Source organism: Arxiozyma heterogenica (genome assembly GCF_036370985.1).
Source record: "Arxiozyma heterogenica strain weizmannii chromosome Unknown scaffold_6, whole genome shotgun sequence".
Classification (NCBI taxonomy): Eukaryota; Fungi; Ascomycota; class Saccharomycetes; order Saccharomycetales; family Saccharomycetaceae; genus Arxiozyma; species Arxiozyma heterogenica.
In genome coordinates this window covers 444,904-468,875 of record NW_027042659.1, presented here as the reverse complement: position 1 = coordinate 468,875, position 23,972 = coordinate 444,904, and the positions used below count along the sequence as shown (strand labels likewise).

Sequence of the window (23,972 nt, the reverse complement as noted above, 5' to 3'; positions counted from 1 at the left end):
GGAATGATAATTTTAAGACAATAATCATAATACTTTGTTATAACTAATGTGACCAAACAAAACAAAACAGAAAAAGAAACAACAGTAATAAATGCACAAACGTAAAACAATTTAGAAAAATAAAGATAAGAATTGTTAGTTCAGAAAAGTTAAGAACTTTATTTTTCTAAACTTGTTATAGTTGAGAAATCAACTATTACCATATACACACATATACGTATACACATATATGTGTTAGTGTATATTATTATTATTGTTATTATTGAACTGGGGCTTGTAATGGGTTACCATCAGCATCCAAACCTTGTTGCATCATTAACAATTCTTGGTTACCAGCAGTTTCGAATTGCAAACCACAACCCACTTTATTTTCGTTCTTCAAATGATCAATTTCACCACAGAAGAGAATAGATAATGTTGGTAAAACTTTTCTTTCTAAGAAACAAGCTACTTTACCATTAGAATCTATAGTACCACGGTAAATAGATTGTCTGTATTCATATTTTGCACCAATAGTGGTGAAACCTTCGACAGTTGGTTGGATACCAATCGGAGTACCAGTCATTGGATCATTGATGGGTAACATAGAGGCTTGTAATGTTGTTTCAATAGCAGCTTCTACGTTAGGACTGACTTTTTTCCAAAAGGAGGCAATCAAGGAGCCATTAGCTTGTAATTGACCAGAGAAGATCCAATCTTGCTTAGAGGAGACATAACGAGTCAAATATGAAACACCTGCGTCAGGTGGTGAAGAAGGTTGAACCTTTGAGTAAAGAACTTCCAAACCAAGGGAAAAATTGCGCGTGACACTTTGTAATAGGGATGCCACGGCGACACCGGAGAATTCGATGTTACCATTCTTGTTGTTGATGTTAAAGGATGGGTTTAAAGTTTTAAAATTCAAAGAATAATCTGAGCCTTGATAATCTTGTTCCAATTGACACATTGAAGGTTGACCATTAGCGATTTGTAGATTCATCTTTGAAATGTTATTCTTATTCCAACCATAATTTAATCTACCAGATAAAGAGTAGTCATTATCTATGTTACCCTGAGCAAAAAGATTATCATTAGCAAACAAAGCAGAAAAGGCATAACTTGGTAAAGATTGAGAACCAATTGAGAAAGTATGAGAGGTTTGAAATGCAGGGTTTAGGGAGAAAGCCTTATTTAAATCAGCTCTTAACCCTGTGAAGAAATATTGTTGTAAGAAAACGTCACGAGAGACTTCTTTATTTAAATTTTCGACAGTACCAGGATTAACCAAACCAAGGGATTTTCTATGGTCATTCAATTGTCTGTAGGTGTCAATAATGAAACTTGAAATTGGATTTGAGGACCAAAAACTGTTTTCAGTTTGTTCTTTAGTCATTGGAGAAACATCTGGATTAGTTGGTAATTTATTGATATCAATAGATGCGACTCGAGTAGGGTCAGACATGTTTGCCAAATGTGGAATTTAGGATTGAGATTGATTTGTCCTGCTTCCTTAGGGATAGAGTGGTGTTTATATGTGTGCTTTAACAAGACTACAAAACAAAAGTGGTGAAACAAGAAAAGGATGAAAAAAAAAAGGTAAGTTTTTAAAATAAAGGAATACCCATTTTTTCAAAATCAGTAATACTAACGACGAGAGTGACAATAATTACGCAAACCGAACAGATGAACACATACATAGACCTACTCTGTGCTATGTAAGCACCAAGCACCAACCATCCACTGTTGTTTCTTCTGCGACACTGCGACTCTCGCCATTTTTGTTTCCCTCCAAACTGAAATAGAATTGAAGAGCACGTGACAAACAAAAATCAGAAAAAAAAAATAAAATAAAAAAATAAGCCAGGAAAAGTTTTCTTTATTTTTTTTTTATTTTGGTTTTTTCCCCGTAAAAACCACGTGAACAAAAAAAGGAGAAGCCGTACAGAATGAGATACAAAGCAGTATACGCTTAGTAATCATGATTACTACAGCTAATGGAATAAAGTGAATCATCTAGAGCATAATGAGTTAATTATAAACAAATAATTAAAGAAAAATACTTTGATCTTTAGTGCACTACATATCTATATCTGTATCTATATATATGTGTGTGAGGAGAAAGAAGAGGGTGTAAAAAGATAAGTACAATGCTTAAAACTTTCTATTAACCAATAAATTCTTACCCATATCCTTTGCAGTCAAGTAAACTGTACGGTAAAGTGTGTACAAATCTAAAGTAGAAGAAAATGTGTCCAAGAAACCAAATGGTAACATACATGGAATCCAACCTTGAGCCAATTCCAAAGCAAAGGATCCACTTGGCATACTGTATTGCTTTGCGTATCCACTCTTTAAATGATGTGTCATCCCAGGCTTATAAACTTCGGGTTTTGTAGCGAATGGGTATGCAGCAGTTTGAATTCCATGTATAATAGTAAAGTAATCGTCCGCATAATGAACACCAGTGTGACCTTCTGTACCTACTGCTGTACCAAAAAGGATAACATATTCTGATATAGAAGCATGAAGAATCAACATTTGTCCCATAGCACCACCTGCATTGTTGAAGACCCAGTCCTCCTCGACATATGGATTGATGTATTCTTCACCGTAGTGGCTAGCTAATGCATCTCTTACATCTCTTAGCAAATTTTCAACGTTAATTTCATTGGTGACTGTGGAATTCCCCATAGTTTCAACATTATTATATTTCATTAATACACCGTTAACTATTTCATTTAAAGTCTGTGGATCAAATATATAATTGGTTGGTAACCAGACATAGAAGGCCCAATCCATGACATATTTAACACTAAATAAAACGACAGAAATCCAAAGTAAGGATAGTAACTTCATCTTTAAGGGTAATGGTAAGGATGATGGTGATATAAATATAAATAAAAAAAATATATATTTATGTATGTGTATAGATGTGAGCTATTTGTTATTTGGTTCAGGGTATGTAGAAAGTGTGTACTAGACAAGGCATAACAGGAGGAGACAAGCTGCAATACGATAAAGTTGACAGAAGAATACAAACAAACACGTACATACACACACACACATATATATACATATATATGGATCATACGTTCATATAAGGGAAAGAGAAAAAAGGAGAATAGATAGAAAAAAAATAAAAATAAAAGAGAAAGGCAAGTATTTTAACGACATTAGCAAGGAAATAAATAAAAAAAACGAAAATAAGTCAATCCAGTAGATTTTATTAGAAAGAACAGAAAGATATCGCAGCTCTTTTGCTCTAGCAACCTAATGAATAATAGTATTGATATCACAAATAGTATTAACCATCAGCAAATCTTCTGTGTGATTGTAGATTAACATGTAAGTATTACAATTTCTAAGTCGACCTTACCTTACTTAACTTTGAGTCTGAGAGATATCACCGAGAGATCCTTGAAATTTCATTTCCTATGTCTCTCATTTAACGGACAAGAGGTTTCGAAGTCGTTTCACAAAAATTCCGTTTACTTGTTTACTTGTTTATTCTATTCTAGTCTATTATTTTGATTGCTTCTTTTCCTTCTTTCTCTAAACGAGACCAATTTGGTAAAAGTGTACAGAGAAGTCGAGATTAGGATCTTTTCCAGGAAAAAAAAATTGAACCTAGATTTCCTTTTTGGAACATATATATTAATATAAATCTTTTTCCTTTTTTTTTTTTTCACATTTGACCCTATTTCTTCCTATTTTTTTAATGTTTCATTTTTAAGTTTAATATTTTTACCCTAAGTAAATATTTGCGAAAGACTATGAAAAGTGTAAGAGCAATAACATACCCAACACAGAACTACTAATCCTACTTAATCCATTATTTAATTTTGTTAAAAATTAAATTTTGTAATAAGAGAAATATTTATTTCTTTCTCCGCCTCCAGCCTCTTTTTTCTATTTTTCTTTCATTATATATTAATGTATTATTGTCTTTTTCAAGAAAGTATTAAAGTCATATACTGTTAAATATTGCTCTACAAAACTGTTCAATTTAACATGACCCTAAAGATAGATCTCTAGAAAAAATAGCATAATGATACATTTTCTATATACTTTGCCAAATTCCCCTATATAGAAAGCTTTTCTTTTCTTTTTTTTTTTTTTCAGTTGAAGACGAAACGAAAAATTCAAAATGTAAAACTGGGGTTCTTACTCAAAGATACTCACAAATTGTAAAATACGAAAACATTCCTATTAGGGTTGAAAAACCTATTTTTTCTAATTGACAGGAATATAAATATATATACATAAGTAATAAATAATATTATAACTAACTAATACATGCCACTTGGGATATGCTTTTCTTTTAGAAAACTATTATTTAATTTAATTAATTTACCAACAAAAAATATTAAGCTTAGTTTAGATGTGATATAACACTACATTTTGTATTTATCTATCGAATAAATATTCTATTTTATGCAAGTCAATATTTCCGTCTTTTTTTTTTTTTTTTTTCTCCTTAACCTGGGTTTTCTGACGAAACATTTTCAAACAAGCGTAAAAACTCGAATAAATCTGGAACACGTGCCCTTATTCCAAATTGAACAGAAAAGGGGAAAGAGGCAGGATGAATGGACAAAAGGACAAATACACCTCGTGATCTGTGACAAAAATTTTTTGCCATATGGGGAAATCCAGTAAGCTCTCCTTTTGTATTTTATTATAATAATAATCTCAAACGATCATCAGAGAGAAAAGAAGAAAGAAAGAAAAAAAAACACCAAAAAGAATTGAGAATTTTGGAAGTATAAAAGGAGAGGTACGGATGTTTGAGTAACGTTGAATTATGCACTGTTTTACTCATCATAATTACTAATACTTTTCTGGCATCCATCTTGAATCTTTTTGATCTTTTGACTCAATATTACATAATAAAGAAACTGTTGAAAACTATATCTATGATTATACAGCTACAATCCAGATACTATTTTTAGCTTATATATATATGTATGTAGGCTTACGGGAGTGTGGATGTGTGAAAATATAGATATTTCTGTAATTAGCACTTCTTGTTATGAATGAAGCACAAAGAGCAAAGATTGAAGCAAATAGAAAAAGAGCACTAGAAAGATTGAAACAGAGAGGTCTGTTAAATAATCTACAAGTCAAAACTATAGAAAGTAGGAATTTACCCATCCAACCACAATCTAATCCAAGTTCTAACTCTAGTCCTAATTCTAACAGAATCACTAAAAAACAAGTCAACCATGATTCTCTAACCACAATATCATTATCATCAAATAATAATAATAATAATAATAATAATAAAAGTAATAATGGTGAAAGGACTACTGATAATACTTCTCATGCCAACAAAAATGATGTTCATATCACAAATAAACCTAAAATACGCCCAACTGTGAGAACCAAAGATTATATTGATTTCGATTTTTCCACTATGCAGAATTTAAACGGTGGTTATATCAACCCAAATGACAAAGGTATATACAGTTATCACATAAATAGCAATACTGATGACTATTCTTATTACGAGGGTGAAAGGACTGCTCATTCGCATATCAAGACTTTAGAGGATTGGAAAGAGGAACAGAGACAAAGAAGAAACCTTTATGAAAACAAACCACCACCTGAACATATATCTCAAGCCATTAAATGTAGAGAATGTAGGATTAATATTGAAATGGATCCGATCTTGGATGATGTTTTTAAGTTGAATGTCTGCAAACAATGTTCAAAATCACATCCTGAGAAATATTCTCTCTTGACAAAGACTGAATGTAAAGAAGATTATTTTTTAACTGAGGATGAATTAAACGACAAGAGTTTGTTTCACAGATTAGAAAAACCTAACCCTCATTCTGGAACTTTTGCTAGAATGCAATTGTTTGTCAGATGTGAGATTGAAGCGTTTGCATTTAAAAAGTGGGGTGGTGAAGAAGGTTTAGATAAAGAATGGGAAAGGCGTGAAACCCTTAAAATTAAAAGAAAGGAGCAATTGTATCAAAAAGAGATCCAAACAATGAGATTAAAGACGAGAGCACAAGAATTTACCAAGAAATTGAGAGATAAAAAATATGGGAACTTGATTCATGAACATAAGTTTGGTGAAGCCGTTGAAACATACAAAGATGAGGAGGACAATACAATAATGAAACGACGTTGCATTAACTGTGGATTAGAGGTTGATGAAGTTGAAATTTAACAATAATATATATCTATAGATATATATTTACATACTTTAATATATAAAGAACAGTAATGAACCCAATCCAATAACCGAAGCTGATATGTACCAAAAGATATTTGACATGAAAAATGACTTAGATGGTTGTTTTATAGCATTTGTTTTATACTTATTCTCTAATGATCTTTTAACTAAATTACTTAAGGAATCTCTTTTTACCTTTGAATCAGTAGATGTTGACCCTGTACCACTTGTGGTAGTAGCAGTTGGATTTAATGTTTCTGTGGGTAACATCAATGGTGGTCTGTATGCCAAATACAAAGGTTGCAATGGAGCTCCATTGAATTGATATAATATGAGTTTATAAATACCATAATAATCATCCAACATAACTTCATACGATTTAAAAGTCTCTTCCTGAAAGTATCTGTTGTATGAGGAGGTACCATTATCCTTGCATGGGTCACTTACCAGTTGTCTTCCATCTACAGAGATCGGTGTCAATATTAAAGTTCCATTATCATAAATCTTGTATGTTCCATGCTGGAATGTCATTGCAGCAGAAGGACATGCTGGATTCCTTGGATTTCCAGATACCTGATATGAAGCTTCTTCAAACCAGCCATTCTCAGTAAAAGAATAGGAAATACCAGGCAAAGAAGGTTCAATTAATAGTTCATCTACAGGGTCGTAGAATCCTGGACCAGTAAACACTTGATTTGATTTAGATGACCATGTACCAACGATTGTCAAATTCGAATCTGTATTTTCTCTCTTAACAAGAGCATTATCATCATCGTCATTATTATTATTATTATTATTATTATCATTATATCTGTTGTTGTCATCTCCTTTTCTAATTTCAATGTTACTGGTGCTAGTACCAGTACTGCTGATATTGATAGAACTATCATGAGAGTCCTTAATTTGTGTATTATATGAACCATCATCAATAGCTAAAACATGTTGCAGACTATTTAAAGTCAATAATAACAACCTTATTAACGTAAGTATTGGAAACATAATATATTCTATATTCTTCTTTTCTTCCCCCTCCTTATTTTACACTTTATCAATCAACTAAAGATCACTTAGTAGTCGCAGTAATAAAGACTCCTAAACAGTACAAACATGTCTGTGTAACAATATCATGTTGAATTAAGTTACGCAGAGCTGCTTTTATTCTTTAAAGAAATTAAAGAAACAAAATCAAAAAATCTAAATTTAAAAAAAAATAAAATAAAATAATAAGAAACTGTTTCAGCTTTTATTGCTTTTTTTCTTTTCTTTTTTTTTTTTTAGAATATTTCCTTGAGATTTCCCCAAAGAGGAAATTTTGGAAAGTGCCAAGCCCTTTGAGATAATCTTTAACATGATTTCGTTATATCTTGTAGGCACACAGCTATATATTTCACCATTAGTGAACAACCAATTGACTAACCTATAAAAGATACCCCATACAACATCAATGTCATTATAGGATCTATGTAAAACTTTCAATTAGGGTATCTATGTAGTATATAGTTATACATATACATATGTATGTATCTTTTTCTGTCAGTAAAATTCATTGATGAATATCTTATTGGATATGATTGTTTAAAGAGTTCTGTTGGGAGGTCGTAGTAGCTCCCAAAATTGTAGACTCTTTCTTAAAAATGTCATAGTTGTTGTGATGGAATTTGGAACTAGATGAATTTGCATGAGACAATGATACAATTTTGTTGGTTAATACAACGTCGTTTTCTTTGTCATTTGTGTCATTTTTATTGACTGGAAATGTGAATAATTGTGGTGTAATAGGTGATGCCGTGTTGGTAGTAAACGATGTTGATCCATTTACATATGGATAATGATGATTACTGAAAATACTACTTTCAGTCTTATTGCCACTATTATGTATATTTGAAGTAATAGAAGAGACTGTATTGGTTATGGCATTGTTAATATTCGTAGTATTAACGTAATTATTACTAGCTGAAACAGTAATACTATTGGTACTGCCAGTTGAAATATTAAATTGTTGTTTGGATGGAGTTCTAACAGATAACGAAGGTGACGACTCAATGGATGATGTATCTGTGAAATGATTATTATTACTGTTATATGAATCGAAATATTGTGTTGATGGGAATCTGTTTCTTGTCACATCCATAATGTTCATCATTTGTAAGTTAGTGTAATATTCTTTCACCTTGAATATAAATGGTATAATACCATGTTTGTCTTTGTAAACTAATAATAAAGTTTGGGGAACGTTTATCAATGAATTTATAAAAATTGTTTGAATATTATCATGAATAGTTGATTTAGAATTAGAAGGAGATGACATACCCATGAATGGTGATAATGTTATATCTGTTGTTGCTTTTGTTGCTGTTGTTAATGATAATAAAGGAGAAACATCATGACCACCGAACGTATTAATTAGCTTAAATATCACTGATACAATGTCCTCTATATCATATTTCAATAAATCATATTGCCAACAAGATAAATCAATCAAGAATCTTTTCAGATTAATTAATTCAATTTTCAGTATTAATTCTTTATCTTCATTAAGTAAATCGTCGATATCATCCACTGTAGCATCAGTATCCGTAGAATCATGTGAGTGCCTCTTATTCTCCTCATTTTTTTGATTAGTGGTGATGGCAGTATTACTACCTGTAGCAGCAGTAATATTCGTATTGGGGTTATTTGTACAACGATTTCTATTTTGTAATTGAGATTGGTATAATTCATATTGAATTAAGCAATTTTCGTCTACATTTAAAATAAGATCATTGATCATTGGTTCATAAACATTCCAATTCAAAGTTTCCAAAATATGTAATTCCATTTGACAAAACATAGACTCATCAAAATGATTGTTCTTACCAAGGTTGCTATTGTGAGTATCATTAATATTGTTTTCATTGTTACAGTAGTGTACTAATTCAGACAACCTTGGTATCCTTGCTCTTGGATTTGGACCATAGAATCTACCACCAGTTGGGATGACATAATTATTGATGATATGATTACAACCACCATATGTCTTAGCAGCCAACCAAAGACAAGAAGCAAGAACCAATTTTGCTTGATCTCTCAGTATAATTCTCTTGGAGCAATACCTGTCATATAGTCTAGTTGCATGGTAAAAGATACCATTTGTCACTTTTGATAGAATGGATATTTTATATAAAAAACTAATCATTGACTGCCTTGTCAATTGCGGTACCATTTCTGGTTGTTGATCTATTAATTTAACATCAGGACGGAACTTTTTAAACTGTCTCATACAATCAATGGTGATATCCTCATTATATTCTTTGATGGTATTGAAATGTGATAATAGTTCAGAATTTGATAACTCAATAGGATAATATGTCTGTCTTGCTGTGACAATCAATCCCGGCATTATTCACACGTACACACACACAAGTATGGATAGATAGATAGATATATACAATTATATTTTCCGCCTCTTATTCAGCACTCAATATTGTTAACTATTATTTATAAAACTTTGATGTTACACAATCTACCTTCAGTGCATAAATAAGAATATATGCCAATTTTAAAATAGGTCTTAAGCCATATACAGTAAACAAACAAACAAACAAACAAACAAACAAATAAATAAATAAATATAAATATAAATATATATATATATTTATATATATTTATGGATGTATTTTTAACTGTTGCTAATCAGTCAGGAATAATATGTGTCACCAAAAAGATAAACAAAAAAAAAAGGAAGAAAAAGAACCAAAAACAATTTTTCTTTATTATTATTATTATTATTATTATTATTATTATTTAATTTAAAAGGCTGTTTCAGCTTATTACCAAATTTTCTCGCCTGTAATCTGCATCTAACGACACCAACGACCCCACTAATGGGTCATCACCACGTTTCTCTATGCCACTTTAACCAATTCACCTCCTCTTCTTGTTCCTTTACATTATGTTCAAATTGTTAAAACGATGGTAATAACCGAAAGAAAAAAAAAATAAAAAGAGTAAACAAAAGAAAAAAAAACTCCGTCACGAAAAACAAAAAAAAAAAAACACCGCGAAAATGAAGAACGAATTGAAAACATTAAGAACACGACGCAATAGGCAAAACATTTGGTGTTAGGGTTTATAACTTTACGAATCAAGGAAAGGGGAAGGATCACTTTTTTATTTTTTATTTTTATTTCTATTTTTTAGGTCTTAGAGATTGCATCACTTAGGGCTTTATTCCTTTTTTTCTCGTGTGTTAATTTGTTCAGTTGTAAAGTGTATTGATCCTTTATTATTCTATATTTTATCTGTATTTCATCTATCTCTGAATTGGAATTATCCAACTGATTTTTAAGCTCTTGTGATCGGATTATTAATGGTGGTGTTGTGTTAATAGTCAATTGGGATATCTCTTTCTCCAATGTATCAATTCGATCTTTATGACCCGCGATCTCCAAATTAAGATCGTCTATATCCTTTTGAAATTTTTCTCTCTCCAAAGCTATCTCATCTAAAGTTGACTTTAATTTAACATTCTGTGTCAAAAGATTATTAAGCTTAGTGTCCCTTTCAGACTTGAACTTTTCTAAATTCGGTACTAATTCATCCTTTTCCTTTGAACGTAATTTGTTTCCATTCTCTACTTTCAATTTATTTAACTCACATCTATACAGATTTATTTGTTCATTATAGCGCTTAATATCATTTACTAGATCAGTAGAAGGTTTAAAATCGTCCAGGATCTGCTCCATTTCGGTCTTTAAAGAGGTTTTCTTATCAATGAGCCTTAAATCCAACACGTTAAATAGGTCCTGGCACTCGATCTTATGTCGTAACGTCTCATTTGTGATGAACATCTTGTCCTTCTGTTCCAATTTGATTATTTCATCGTCAATGGATTGTATCTCGTCATCGCATAAGTTGATGTCTCTTGAGATTGAGTGAATTTCATCGTTCATTTCTGTTGTGTCTTTTGATAGTTGGATCAGCTCGATGTTTTGCAGTTGAGATATAGTTTTATTGATTTCTGAGATTGCATAGTTCAGTCTATTGATGTCATTCAGGATTTTTCTCTGTCTATTTTTAACCAATTCGATTGAAGTCGCGTCACCAAACGTTAACTTATTCTTATACGAAGGTCTCTTGGAAGATAGGGATGTATACACTGTATTTGTATTTGTATTTGTATTTGTATTTATATTTGTATTTGTAGTGGAAGTAGAAGTAGAAATAGTGGCGGTGCTTGAAGCATTATTATTGTTACTAGTAAAACGTCGATGATATGAAGTAGGATACGAATATTTTTTTTTATTTGTGACATCTGTTAACATAGCAGAACAATTATTATCCGATATTGTGGTTCTATCGTTATTGATGGGACTAGTACGACGGTTATTTATATTAGATGTATCATTTGTAGCTGTACTATATTTTAGTCTTTTATTCCCCACATTTGGAATCCTTGAATGCATCATACACATACATATACATACACATGGATAAATATAAATATAAATACTAATATATATATATATATATATATATATATATAGATCGATATGTGTATAGATATATATGCAGTTTACTTTACTGGACATATTCTATTGTAATATACACATACATATACACAAAAAATATATATATATAGAATATGTGATATGTGTATAGATTGTGTTACATCTTTGTTTCAGAAACCTGCAAGAAACAACAACGGATCAACCACTACTTCCTTGCCATCGCATGTGACACTCGAGAATGAAAGACGTCTGTCTGTGCATCCAACAATCATGACTTCATCCTCTTCCTCTTACAGTTTCTCTCACATGGTGACCTACCACCTGCCACTCTTTCTTTTCCCACTTAACAAAAAGCAAAAGTAAAGCACAGCAAAAAAAAATATAAAAAAAAAATGATATGGGAACAAAAAGAAACGAAACAAAGGGCAAAAAGTTGGAGAACCCACAACTAACAAAGGAAAACTAAAGGGAAGGCAGTTGTGTGAGATAGATATAAGTATAACCATAAGTATAAGTGTAAGTATATATGTGCATATTGTTGTTTAAAAGGTTGATATATATTTATAGTACTAGAAAAGTAACCTCTACCCCCCCTCTTCAATACACACTAAATTATGTCAAATTTGTTAGAATCATACGATGTGGAATTCAAGACGTTATATGAATCAACAAAATTGGAAATATCAAATGGATCATCAAGTAAGACCACAACAATCAGAAATTTAGAGATCAACAAAGATGATCTATTGGAGATCCTTGAACAAATGAACATAGAAGTCAATAACACTGGGTCTAGCACCGAGGAGAAATCCAAATGGAGGTCATATTTAAGGAATTTGAAGAATGATCTACAGAAGGATATAGTGGATCCACTGAACAAATTGATTGAGGACGAAAATAGAAATGTTCTGTTTAGTACACAGGGTGCCACTCCTGAAGTAGATAACGGCATATCCTATATGGACGAAGAACAGAGACAGCAGTTGTTAGATAGCCACCATATTCTCAACAAAACAAACAAAAGATTAATGGACGCACAAAGGGTAGCGTACGATACAGAACAGATAGGATCCCAGATCATGAACGATTTGCGTGCCCAAAGGGAGACTCTAGAACACTCACGGAATCATCTGTCTCAAGCAGATACATATCTGGATAAATCGGTGAGAACTTTAAGAGTGATGAGCAGGAGACTTGTTGCTAATAAAATCATTAGTTATTCCATTATAGCAGTGCTAATATTGTTGATATTGCTAGTGCTATATTCTAAGTTTAGGTGAACATATACATTTATAGTTGTATATACAGGATTGTATTATATTGTGTTGTATTATCCTATGTTATATTGTGTTGAGATTATGCCAAATCAGTAGTATCCATACATCCACAAATCACGTGCTGTGGCAATTTCTCGGAGAGGAAACTTTCTTTCTTTCTTTTTTTTTTTTTTTTTTTGTTAAAACTACATAACAAAACATAAAATATAATCTACGTATATGTTTACGTATTTGTATGCATAGTTGTATTTATGTTTGTATATGCTTATGTACATGTTATTCATTACCGTTTTGCGGGAGCTGACAAGAGTTGCAACTGTAACATATAATATACGACTCTATTAAGTTCCTTTCTCCCATACACACGTACACACGCATTTATACATATACATACCCATATAATACTCATACATATTAGAATGGATTTATTAGAAAATATTAAACACAGAGCTATTGCAAGAATTCAATCAATTGATCATAAACAGTTTTTTAGATTGGTTATCATCATTGGTGGGTATATATTGCTTAGACGTCTTGCTCAAAGAGAATTGGCTAAAGGACAATTAGCTAATCAGATTAAAGCAGACCAAAAGAGAAAGAAAAATCAGTTGATGGAAGGTACAGATGAGTTATACAATGATGGAAAACATGATAAAGAACCAACTGCATTCGGATGGGGTAATAAAACAAGATACAGAGTCAAGAAACAACAAGAAATGTTGGGACAAGCTATTGATAATTTAAAGAAAAGGCAACAACAGCAACAACAGTACTCTACAGCATATAATGATGATAGTGATGAAGATATTGCTGATTTGTTAGAAGATTAGGAAAGGTATTAAAAGCACGCACACTCATCTTTGCTTGTTTGTTTGTTTGGCTTTTTTTTTTGTTCTTTCCTCCTTTTTATCTGCGCCATGTAACGGTAGGTGTAAGTAATTTAGATGACTGATAGACCCTTTTATATACATTTATCTATATATTAACATATAAATTCAAATATTAATGTTAATATTAATATATATATATATGTATAAATACATACATGCCATTTTAATTTACTACTAGTAATTGTTAAATAATATTTCAACATCCTTACATCACACCAAGGGGGTAGAGATGAGTACAAAAAAATTTTTTTTTTTCATTCTATCTGTGATGTAGTAAAAAATTAGCAATATCAAAGGTTGATCTCATTTCATCTCATCTCATCTCATCTTATCCCATCTTGTCTCACCCTAATTTATAATGGTGCTATGTGATGTTGTTACACTGCTGTATTGTTGTGTTTATTATCTAATTGACCATCTTCACTTCAATAGGCATCCTTTATAATTGCTATTGTCTCATACTTAGCATACATTAACTATAGTGCATCAAATATATATATATATTATACATTAATAATGAGTTTTCGTGGTGGGTTCAGAAATGGGAATAGTGGTAACAACAGCTTCAATATTCCTGTAGGTATAGCATATCAAGATATCTTATCTCAATCTCAATTACATAACTCCGAAGTCCCTAAGTTAGCTCTACCAGTAAATAATCCAACCATATCATATAGAGAAAGACTGGTTGCCTCATACTGTATCACCCACTTAAATGACCTTAGTGATTCTGTGTTTAACCTAGATGATATTGGCAAAGACGATAAAAAGATAAAATGTTCAAGTTTTATCGAAGTGGATAACTCAGACGATATTGAAAGATACGGTGATAGATATCTAAAACATAAAAAAACATTCAATGGTGTCAAGTCCCTGACAGACCATCCCTTCGCTAAAGATTTATTTCCTGAAGAGTTGTATAACGTTATGGGTTTCAACAAGAAAAAATTGTTAAATTTGAAAAGATTTAAAAACAACAGTGCTGGAAGTAATGGAATCTTAAGTGGTAACGGCAACAATGCTGACGGTAGTGCTGATAGTGATAATATAAACGCTGATACTGATGGAAGTGGACAAGACAAACTTGGGTTATCTATGTTAGAGAAACTGAAAGAATTGGCCGAGGAAGTAGGCAATGATGTTGCGATTGGTGGTGACGTTAATGAGAATGATGATGATAATGATGAAAATAAAGAAAATCAAAGAAAATCTGTTATGGATGAAATTGATGAAGATGATGATTTTGAAGAAGATGAAGATGATGACGATGATTATAATGCTGAGAAATATTTCGACGATGGTGATGATGATGATGGATATGGTGACATTGGTGATGATGACAACGAACCTATATTTTAAATATTAACGTATTCCTTTCCCCCTTTCCCCCTCTCCCCCCCTGTATCTCTCTTTCTTTCGATACAAAATATTACCTATATATTTATTCAAGCCCTGATAGACATTCAGAGACATAGATACAGACACACATACTTATATAGATATCTTACAAGACTCGTAAGGAAGGGTACATATTATTCATATTACATTATTACATTCTTTGGATAACTGTTTTTTTTTTATTTTTTGTTTTTTTAATGTATGTTTTTTGTCACGTATCTAGTTATGTAATAATATCTCTATAAGTTAATAATCCATCTCCCATCGTTGTATTTCCTTCTCTCTCTTTCTCTATATGTATATGTATGTATATATAAACCTAATAGTGTGCTGGCGGAGATGGTCTTCTGATTGGTGAAAATGAACTTGTTCTGCTTCTATAAGTTGAAGATTGAGTAGGTAAATTAGGTAATTGTGGTGTTTGTGAGGGATTTACTTTCGATATTATTTTTTCATTAGGCAGTGGTGGTAACTGCATTTTCAATCTTGGTGATAATGATGACGATAAATATAACGAGGCATCTTCTGGTAAATAGGGTAAGCGTGGACCTTCGTTTCCTCTTGATGAACTCTTTCTACTACTATTTCTTCGCGACCCATCTACTGTAACACTTTGTTTATTGTAATCAGGATCTATGGGTGGAGTGGGTCGTCTATAAGAGTCATGTCCATTAACAATTATATTTCTATCATATTCATTATAATTTTTCTCTCCTTGATCTTCATCATCATCATCCTGTACTGATGTCACACCAATAGCCTTTTCTAAAGCTTCTATATCAACACCTTTATTATTATTATTGTTATTGTTGTTGTTGTTAACATTATATGTATGTATTGATCCGATCATTTCATCAGGTCGTGAATTCTTCTCTAATGATATATTAGGATTTTTAAAAATATTGATACGTTCTTTCAATTTTTTTAAGTTTGCAAAATGGAATCTAGTCTCTGCTGAAGTTGACGTTACTGTCGTATTAGAGGTGTCTTGGCTTAACATTGTATTACTTGTATCAACAGATGATGCAAAATTTGGTACACCAAATTGGTTGGTTTCAAAATTATGTTGGTTTGTATATCGATTATATTCACAAGGTGATAAGTTCCTTCTAGGTGAAAAACTGTTATCTTTACTATTAACATTGTCATGACTCATATTAAATCCATTAAAATTGTCAACACCATAATGCAGATTTCGTATCGATGGTGTCACTTGTCTCATTTCAGATGCATGCATATATTGTGGGGTATTTGATTGTGAAAAATTAGATTCGTCTATGCCCTTTTCATTAGTATGCGTGACACTTGTACTGGATATATTCTTGGTTTCAGTGGGTAATAATGGAATCGGTCTGGCTGCTACAGACGCATCTAATCTCATTGTTTCTTTATCGATTTTTTTCAAATGGTTTCTTTTCAAATTTGGTTTAAACGTCAATTCAATAAATATTGTACCAGCAAATTCATCGCCATTTCTTCTTAATTCATACCATGTACAATACCCATTTTTTGGATCAGCACGGATCCCATTCATTAAATCCACTTCACAACGTCCAATAGGTAGTGGAGACTTCTTTTTTCTATCACAATACACTTCTACATACATGACCGGTTTAACACTTGGTGTTATTTCAAATTTCTCCAAATAATCAAAGATTGGATTCTGACCAGCTCTAAATTTCACATCACTCTCTCTTGTCATATGGGCTATTCTTAACCTTAACATGACATTTTGCTTGTCTAATTTGATCAGGTTGGGTAAATCTCTTGCTTTACTTACATAAACATAAAGATAACCTTCATTTCCGCTCCAAATTTCCTCACTCATTAAAATGTAGTTTTGTAGCCACTGGCTTTATCAAAGAAATATCATACACAGGTGCTGTCTTCGTGATGGTTTTTTATTAAAAGAGTAATCAAGATATAGAGTTTGTAGCTTCTTTAAATTTTTTAGACATTTCTCTTTTTTCTTTGATCCTTTAATTATTTAAGTTGGATAATTTTTCAAAGGACAAAAAAATGTTACTGCACAAAAGAGTTAAAGAGTCGATTTCGCTCGAAAAGGCAAAAACTACAGGAATGCTGTCTTAGCTGTTTTGGTAGAAAAGTTTGATTTAACATTTATTCCCTCTATATAGAGTTGATTTTAAAACTCATGTGACTGCTATTGCAATTGTTGTTAATATTACATACAGTTTATGTATAGAGTTACTTATCTTTGATAACGAGAACCAGCATTCTTAGGTCCTTGTGGGAATGTAGTCTTATTGTCATTTCTATTAATTAACGGCTTATTATGAGTATCATCAGATCGGTTACTGCTGTTATTGTTATTATTAGTATTACTATTATTGTTATTAGTATTCATCCTTCTTACTGATGATGGTTGAATAGATGCAAATGAATGAGGTCCCACAGTGTTTAATCTTTTGTTACTTGGTACGTTATTGAAATCTTTCGGTGGTAAAGATCTTTTGAAACTGAATCTAGTGTCCTTTTTCATAAACTTATCCTCTTTAATGGATACATGTCTATCATTTCTACTAGAGTTATCGAATCTTGATCTATTAGGTCCCTTTGGTGGCATCCATCTTTCAGTATTTCTTAAATCATGTGGAGGTCCAGTTTTAGAATTATCATCGCTCATATTATCAAATCCTCTGGAATCATTACCATTTCTATATCTTTTTTCTGTTGGTTTTGTTGGGAGGTTTCGTGCTGGACTCGTTTCAACCTTATTAGCAGTTTTATCACCAGAATATCTTGATTGTTCTAATGATGCTCTCGAAGTATCGACAACTTTTGATCCAGAAGATAAGGAAGAAGCAGGCTGAGATGGAAGAGCAATAATTTTCTTAGATTTAGTTACAGTAGTGGTGTTATTGTAACGACTTGGTCTTTGGGATACTGGTATATTATCATCATACATGTCTTCCATAAGAGAAAGTTTTTGATTTGAGATATAAGTAATAGCATTTTTTAATGAATTTAATTGTTTGATAAAATCTGGGTTATTTGGATAATAAACTATCGAGGTAAACCAATCTTTCAAAATTTTGTGAACACTTTCTCTGAATTCTTTCAATGATTTATTTTGATCCTTGGATAATATTTTTAATTCTTTTTGCACTTTTTTATCGGGAATAAATAAAGATGCACTTTCTACATCGTTTATCTTAAGCGATTCAATAACATCTTCCATACAACTTTCCACTTTATGCATTTTCCATTCTAATTTCTTTGGTCCAGTGTCTTCCTTCTGCAGAGGTAGTTTAGTACCACTTGGTGCTTTAGGCAAACGACTTAATTTTTCATCTAAAAGCATTTTATCCTTTTCCTTTTTTTCTTCCTCTTCTTGTTCCTTTTGTCTTTGCAATTTGTTCATTTCTAACTTCTTTCTTATTTCAATTTCCTTTTGTTCATTAGCAAGTGCAATCTCATACTGTGCTATTTCATTTAATTCAGATTCGTACTCTTCCTTTTCTTTTACTTCATCTTCTGTCATCTCACAGAAATCTTCCAGCTTAACAGCAGAGTTTTTCAATCTTGCTTTTAAATGTCCAAGCAATGCATTTGTAGGTAATTTAATATCTTCTCTTTTTTCAGATAATAGATTTTCTTCTAAAAGAATAATTAACAAAGTTAGATGATTATCAATTACAGGGAATATTAAGGACAAATGTTTCATAAACTCAATCCCATTTCTGATTGACATATAATTTTTTGAACTTAAACAATTAACAATTTGTTTAACTATACTAGTTTGTAATTCATATATTTGACGATTATAAGAAGCAATACCATGAGAATTATCTTTTCTTTCCTTTTCGATAGAATCAAGGATAGTAAAGAAAAACATTCCAAGATTACCAGCTTCTGCATGTGTGCAACTAAATAATAACGCTTCCAATATATGAGATTGAATAAGTTCATTAAATATCATAATTTTGTCCTTAATCTCAAAAACTTGTAAAACAAAAATTGCAGAATATATAGCATCAGATGGAGAAAATAAAACTCTCGGAATAATAGCATATTGTAACAATGATTGGATTTTTTCAGTAGTGAAGGTTTCGAACCAATCATTGACTTTTTCTTTCAATAACCCTGAAGTTTGTTTGAAGACCCGTTGATGTGAAATAAATGCAATCAATATTTTTTTAATTTTATTATTAATTAAAAGCTTCTTTCTAGAATTTGCTTCTTTACGTTCCAAATCTTCTAGTTTATTCTTTAATTCATCATAAAGTGATTTATCAAGGTAGATATCATACAATGATAACTTCCAAAATGTTATGAAAAGATCTCTAGATAAATGTGTAAATTCAATATCGTGAAAAGCTGCTTTCTCTATCACAATATCAAAATTGATATCTGATTTATCTCTGTCTCCACTAGTTAATGTTTTATCATTGTCGTCTTCAGCATTCGCTTTTTGATCAAAATAATCTCTCCATATGTTAAACACCCATGGGGTAGCTAAATGGAATTTATTTGTTAACTCTTGAAAAGATAGAACATTAGCAACAAAACTATCATCCTTACAACAAAATTTGACTAGCTCAATAAAGGACCACAACAAATTAGTCATTTCATCACACCGAGATGATAAAATCTTATAATGTGCTTCACTTTGATTAGCTTGTAAATTCAAATTATAGATTAGCAATATCAATTCAGAGATAGAGTTTTGTTTAATAAATAATGAAATTAAGTTCTGTGCTACATCAATGTTAGAATCTCTTGAGTCATAAATTAATTTTCTTGCCTCTTGTCTTAAAGGTGCACCAGAATTCAACATAAGTAAATTTCTGAATGGAACTTCATTCTGATCCCTTATACCGCTAACCGTGCTGATTAATTCTTTCAAGATAGTTACAGCAATAATATTAGTTTTATCATCTTTGTTATGTAGTGATTTGATAATGTAAACAATAATATTCGAAAGATCCATCTCTGTACAATGTTTAGCCAAATTTGCAATAAAGACGGCCAACCTTTGGACCCAAAAAGCTTGGGTAACACCATTAGACTGTATAGGAGATCTTTGGAATGTCAATCTAAGTAAAAGGACATATTGTAAAACATCAAAAGAAAATTCATTGAAAAATCTAGCTGTAAATATAACTAATTCTGACACTTTATCATAATTTTCAATTTGTTTTACAACAGGAACTAAGGTGGCTAAAGGATTCGAAGATATCAGATTTGACAAATTTCTGGATTCCCTAGTTATAGTATCAATACTCAATGCTTTTAAAAGAGACTTTACTTCTTTCTCTGCTTTATTAAAGCCTAATTTGATAGGCAAAGAATCTTGAGATAATTTCGTTAACATTTCATTATACATAAAATATCTTTTTTCAAAAGGGAATAATTTCATCAAATTATAAACTTCTGTAGCAACACATGTATCTTTGTCAAAGAGTGATACGCAAGGGAAGATGAATTTTCTAGAATAGTCAACCCATTTTTCAACAGTAATAGTATTACCCACAATCTCATAAGAGACAGAATTATCAGCTTCTTTTCCAATATCATTTATGGCAATTCTAACAAGCTTTGTAATTAATGTTGGACAATGTGCCAAATATGGACCTATCACAGATAGAATTTCATGAGAGGATTTGAAAAGTTGATCAATAGAATCAATTGCAGGTAAATCTTTAACCCATTCTGAAAAATAAAATATGTACTGAACATTTAATTCTATGTTGTCATCGATATCTAAAGTTTTTGTAGAGCTGAATAATCTAGGTTTTCTATTGATTAAGTCATTATCTAATGTTGTAATCAACGAACATTGTTGTAGAGCATCCTGGTTTTTATTAAAACAGTATGGTGTTTTCTTATATAATGGATAAATGGAATACTCAATGCAACGGGATAAAAGTTTTGTAATCTTGGGATCTAAGTAAATTAATTTGGGATGTTGTACAATTATTGAAATGGCCTCATTAAAACAACCATGTATAAGTAAATTTTTCAAAAAGTGGATTTTTTTACTCATTTTCCATTCCTCTATTTCTTCCAACTGTGAATCTTTATTTTTTGTAATAGTTTCATTCATTTCACTTTCATCCTCGGGGTCTTTATTGTTGGAATCCTTTTTATCATTTATTGACTTATCATCAAAAGTCTCATTATCCTCGTCATCGCCACTGGTTAGTGCAGCAGCCATGGCTAATGGATTATCAACTCCCTTCATTGACTCCTTTTCAAGAATATCTTCTAATTTATTTAACCAATCGTCTAAAGTAGCATCATCTGGTGACAAGTTTTCCCATATTTGATTTGGATCCAGCAATTTGAATTTGATTAAAATAGAGACCAAGTTTTGATAATTTGTTGAAATGTCATTATTTTGTTGTAAATTGAAAAGAATAACATTAGATAGGATCAAGTTATTTCTGTTGCTATCATTATCTTTATATATAAAGTCAGTACGCTTCAAAAAATTAATGCATTTCATGTATGATGTTAAGATATATTCAGACGATATTATAAGAAAAATATCTAGAGATCTCATGGAGTCTAAGGAATATTTTCCTATAATGTAGTACATTTCATTGACAAAATAATCGATACGATTTGGATTATCGATGATACTTGAATCCTCATAATAATTGATAAAAAGTAAAGATAATTGAGAAAATCCTGTAGCATTTTCATGTAACAGATTAAATTTATGTAATTCGTACTTAGATTTTTTCAAAAGATGTCTTAGTAGAATTGTTTGTTTCCTCTCACTTAATTTTGCCGATAACCAACTGAACTTAAAAATTTCCATGTGGATTGGTTTAAGTAGTTCAGTTAATTTAATTAAATTAGTTTCATAAATCAAATAATTGGTATTGTTACTATCGTTGAATTGTGGTAGCACACTAGAGATTGCAACATAGGATTTCCCGATTATTTTAAGTAATTTTTCATCACAAACTGTAAATAATTTATTCAATAATTCAGATATGTCAATTATATTGATAGATAAGTCTTTCCAATTTTCATGTGTAATAATACGAAAAATTTCTATAAATAAAGTTCTAAACCACTTTTCGATTTGATTTGGATCATGTAATTGTTTTAAGTCGTTGAAAAGGCTTTCTGTTTTCAAAGGCCAGTTTTTGATGGAGTCTTCATTGAATATTGTACAAGTCTGGAAAATATTAAACTGAAATGTATCGTTTTTCCTTCTAATGGCCAATTTGTTGATTCTCTCCATAAAGGAGATTGTAGCATCCATCACGGTTTGTTCTAGTAAATGTTTGCTTGTTTGCTTGTTGGTTTGTTTTTGTTGATGATAAATAATAGCTAAAAATGAGGAAGAAGAAGAGAAAAAAAAAAAAAAACAAATGAAATATTTTCCTTTCTTTGGAAGTTCTTTTCAGTGACTGAATTAGCGTTATTACTTCTTTGCACAATTAGAGGTAAGAGATTTCTATACCACTTCTAAATGCAATCATAATTTCTTTTCCTTTGTGTAGATCTTAAAATGTTAAAAAGAAAGGTGAAGAAAAAAGCGGCGATACCCTAGTTAGGGTTTGTGTCTAGGAAAAAAGCTCTAAACCCTAAACAAATTGGGCACGTGATTTAGTCTCCTTCTTCCTCTCTGTGTTTTTTTTTTGTTAGCGACTTGCGAGTTTCAATCTAAAAAATAAGATAGTTGTAATGATATCATTTAATTGAATCTTTAAAAAAAGAGCTCTTGGTATTTGGACTACGAAAACTTATTAGGCGAAAAAAAGTGGGACTACAAGACAAATCTGTAAATAAGCAAAGTGTCAGCATGGTATGTTCTCTATAATGTTACTCTTTACGACTCTGTATCGTACATATTTTTTTTTATGTGCTCATTTGTTATTGATACTAACTATTTTTTAAATTAATAAATCAGGAACGCTTGTTATTTTTCCCTAGTCAGATAAACAAAGTCAACGTCACGTATATACAAATTTGAAACAAAAACATGTGGGGGTAGGGAATCAAGATACAACAGAGGAAGAATGGTTGTCCAATGTAAAAAGGGACACTTATTACTCCATCCTAAGTCACTCTTCTTTATTAGAATACACTACATTGGCTAAAAATCAACAGCCTTTGAATAGAAATGCTAGTAATTTTAGTTTCACAAAAAAACAAATGAAATGGGAATTACTAAATAAAATGGGGCATTCTGGGTGGTAAGTCCTGGAAAAAAAAAAGGAAAAGGAAGTATAAAACTTTGGAATATATTTTCAGTACATAGGTTTTGTCGTCAGTTTCATAGTGTATCAGTTTCGTATGTATATTTATTTATCTGTTTGTTCATTTTGCAATTCTCAACTTTTCAGAATATATTAGTTAGAGAAAGACTGTATGAAAATATAAAAAAAATTAGGAAAAAAGAAAAAGAAGCAGAAAAGGAGACCTAACTGGTGCATATGATTATTAATAACACAAGTGATAATATGATGTAAGTTTTTAAGGAGCAGATTGTTTATTGAATCGCTTATCTTTTTTTTTTCACCAGCTCTTTCTACAATAGTAGTTCATGTCAAATTTTTATCTTTTCATTTATTATTCTCTCTTTCTTTATTTGCGTTAGAAAAGGTTATTACTTATTACGATCCCACACAGTATTAGAACCAAATCAATAATTACTAGTTGAATCTATAAAATCCTCTTGACATTACAAAAAAAACTTTGATTGGCAGTTTGAATCGAAGTTACCCGAAGAATGTTGGGAAGTCACGTGGCTGGCACCAAACATCCA

The 23,972-nt window shown here is 31.1% G+C and overlaps 11 protein-coding genes across 11 annotated transcripts, besides 1 other annotated feature; 4 read left to right on the top strand and 7 right to left on the bottom strand.

The window, feature by feature from the left end:
* Positions 1-259: 259 nt before the first annotated feature.
* TOM40 (TOM complex pore protein TOM40) lies at positions 260-1,441 on the bottom strand (the record flags this gene model as incomplete). The annotated part of the gene is made up of 1 exon (XM_064861114.1): positions 260-1,441. The coding sequence occupies one exon, from the start codon at positions 1,439-1,441 to the stop codon at positions 260-262; it is 1,182 nt and encodes a 393-aa protein (XP_064717354.1).
* A 689-nt stretch (positions 1,442-2,130) lies between these two features.
* ERG2 (C-8 sterol isomerase ERG2) lies at positions 2,131-2,835 on the bottom strand (the record flags this gene model as incomplete). The annotated part of the gene is made up of 1 exon (XM_064861113.1): positions 2,131-2,835. The coding sequence occupies one exon, from the start codon at positions 2,833-2,835 to the stop codon at positions 2,131-2,133; it is 705 nt and encodes a 234-aa protein (XP_064717353.1).
* A 2,176-nt stretch (positions 2,836-5,011) lies between these two features.
* RAD14 (DNA repair protein RAD14) lies at positions 5,012-6,160 on the top strand (the record flags this gene model as incomplete). Its single annotated transcript, XM_064861111.1, has 1 exon — positions 5,012-6,160. The coding sequence occupies one exon, from the start codon at positions 5,012-5,014 to the stop codon at positions 6,158-6,160; it is 1,149 nt and encodes a 382-aa protein (XP_064717351.1).
* A 36-nt stretch (positions 6,161-6,196) lies between these two features.
* On the bottom strand, positions 6,197-7,165 carry ROT1 (Rot1p; the record flags this gene model as incomplete). Its single annotated transcript, XM_064861112.1, has 1 exon — positions 6,197-7,165. The coding sequence occupies one exon, from the start codon at positions 7,163-7,165 to the stop codon at positions 6,197-6,199; it is 969 nt and encodes a 322-aa protein (XP_064717352.1).
* Positions 7,166-7,724: 559 nt separating this feature from the next.
* On the bottom strand, positions 7,725-9,545 carry CLN1 (cyclin CLN1; the record flags this gene model as incomplete). Its single annotated transcript, XM_064861110.1, has 1 exon — positions 7,725-9,545. The coding sequence occupies one exon, from the start codon at positions 9,543-9,545 to the stop codon at positions 7,725-7,727; it is 1,821 nt and encodes a 606-aa protein (XP_064717350.1).
* Positions 9,546-10,341: 796 nt separating this feature from the next.
* CIK1 (Cik1p) lies at positions 10,342-11,736 on the bottom strand (the record flags this gene model as incomplete). The annotated part of the gene is made up of 1 exon (XM_064861109.1): positions 10,342-11,736. The coding sequence occupies one exon, from the start codon at positions 11,734-11,736 to the stop codon at positions 10,342-10,344; it is 1,395 nt and encodes a 464-aa protein (XP_064717349.1).
* A 533-nt stretch (positions 11,737-12,269) lies between these two features.
* On the top strand, positions 12,270-12,935 carry VTI1 (v-SNARE protein VTI1; the record flags this gene model as incomplete). Its single annotated transcript, XM_064861108.1, has 1 exon — positions 12,270-12,935. One exon carries the CDS (start codon positions 12,270-12,272, stop codon positions 12,933-12,935), a length of 666 nt encoding a protein of 221 aa, XP_064717348.1.
* A 416-nt stretch (positions 12,936-13,351) lies between these two features.
* PGA2 (Pga2p) lies at positions 13,352-13,762 on the top strand (the record flags this gene model as incomplete). The annotated part of the gene is made up of 1 exon (XM_064861107.1): positions 13,352-13,762. The coding sequence occupies one exon, from the start codon at positions 13,352-13,354 to the stop codon at positions 13,760-13,762; it is 411 nt and encodes a 136-aa protein (XP_064717347.1).
* Positions 13,763-14,338: 576 nt separating this feature from the next.
* On the top strand, positions 14,339-15,181 carry RPC31 (DNA-directed RNA polymerase III subunit C31; the record flags this gene model as incomplete). The annotated part of the gene is made up of 1 exon (XM_064861106.1): positions 14,339-15,181. The coding sequence occupies one exon, from the start codon at positions 14,339-14,341 to the stop codon at positions 15,179-15,181; it is 843 nt and encodes a 280-aa protein (XP_064717346.1).
* Positions 15,182-15,539: 358 nt separating this feature from the next.
* INN1 (Inn1p) lies at positions 15,540-17,048 on the bottom strand (the record flags this gene model as incomplete). Its single annotated transcript, XM_064861105.1, has 1 exon — positions 15,540-17,048. One exon carries the CDS (start codon positions 17,046-17,048, stop codon positions 15,540-15,542), a length of 1,509 nt encoding a protein of 502 aa, XP_064717345.1.
* Positions 17,049-17,432: 384 nt separating this feature from the next.
* THO2 (Tho2p) lies at positions 17,433-22,463 on the bottom strand (the record flags this gene model as incomplete). Its single annotated transcript, XM_064861104.1, has 1 exon — positions 17,433-22,463. One exon carries the CDS (start codon positions 22,461-22,463, stop codon positions 17,433-17,435), a length of 5,031 nt encoding a protein of 1,676 aa, XP_064717344.1.
* An 896-nt stretch (positions 22,464-23,359) lies between these two features.
* Positions 23,360-23,404: a sequence feature (Short protein (PWA37_004625, KAK5963493.1) was converted to a misc_feature.).
* The last annotated feature ends 568 nt before the right edge of the window (positions 23,405-23,972 follow it).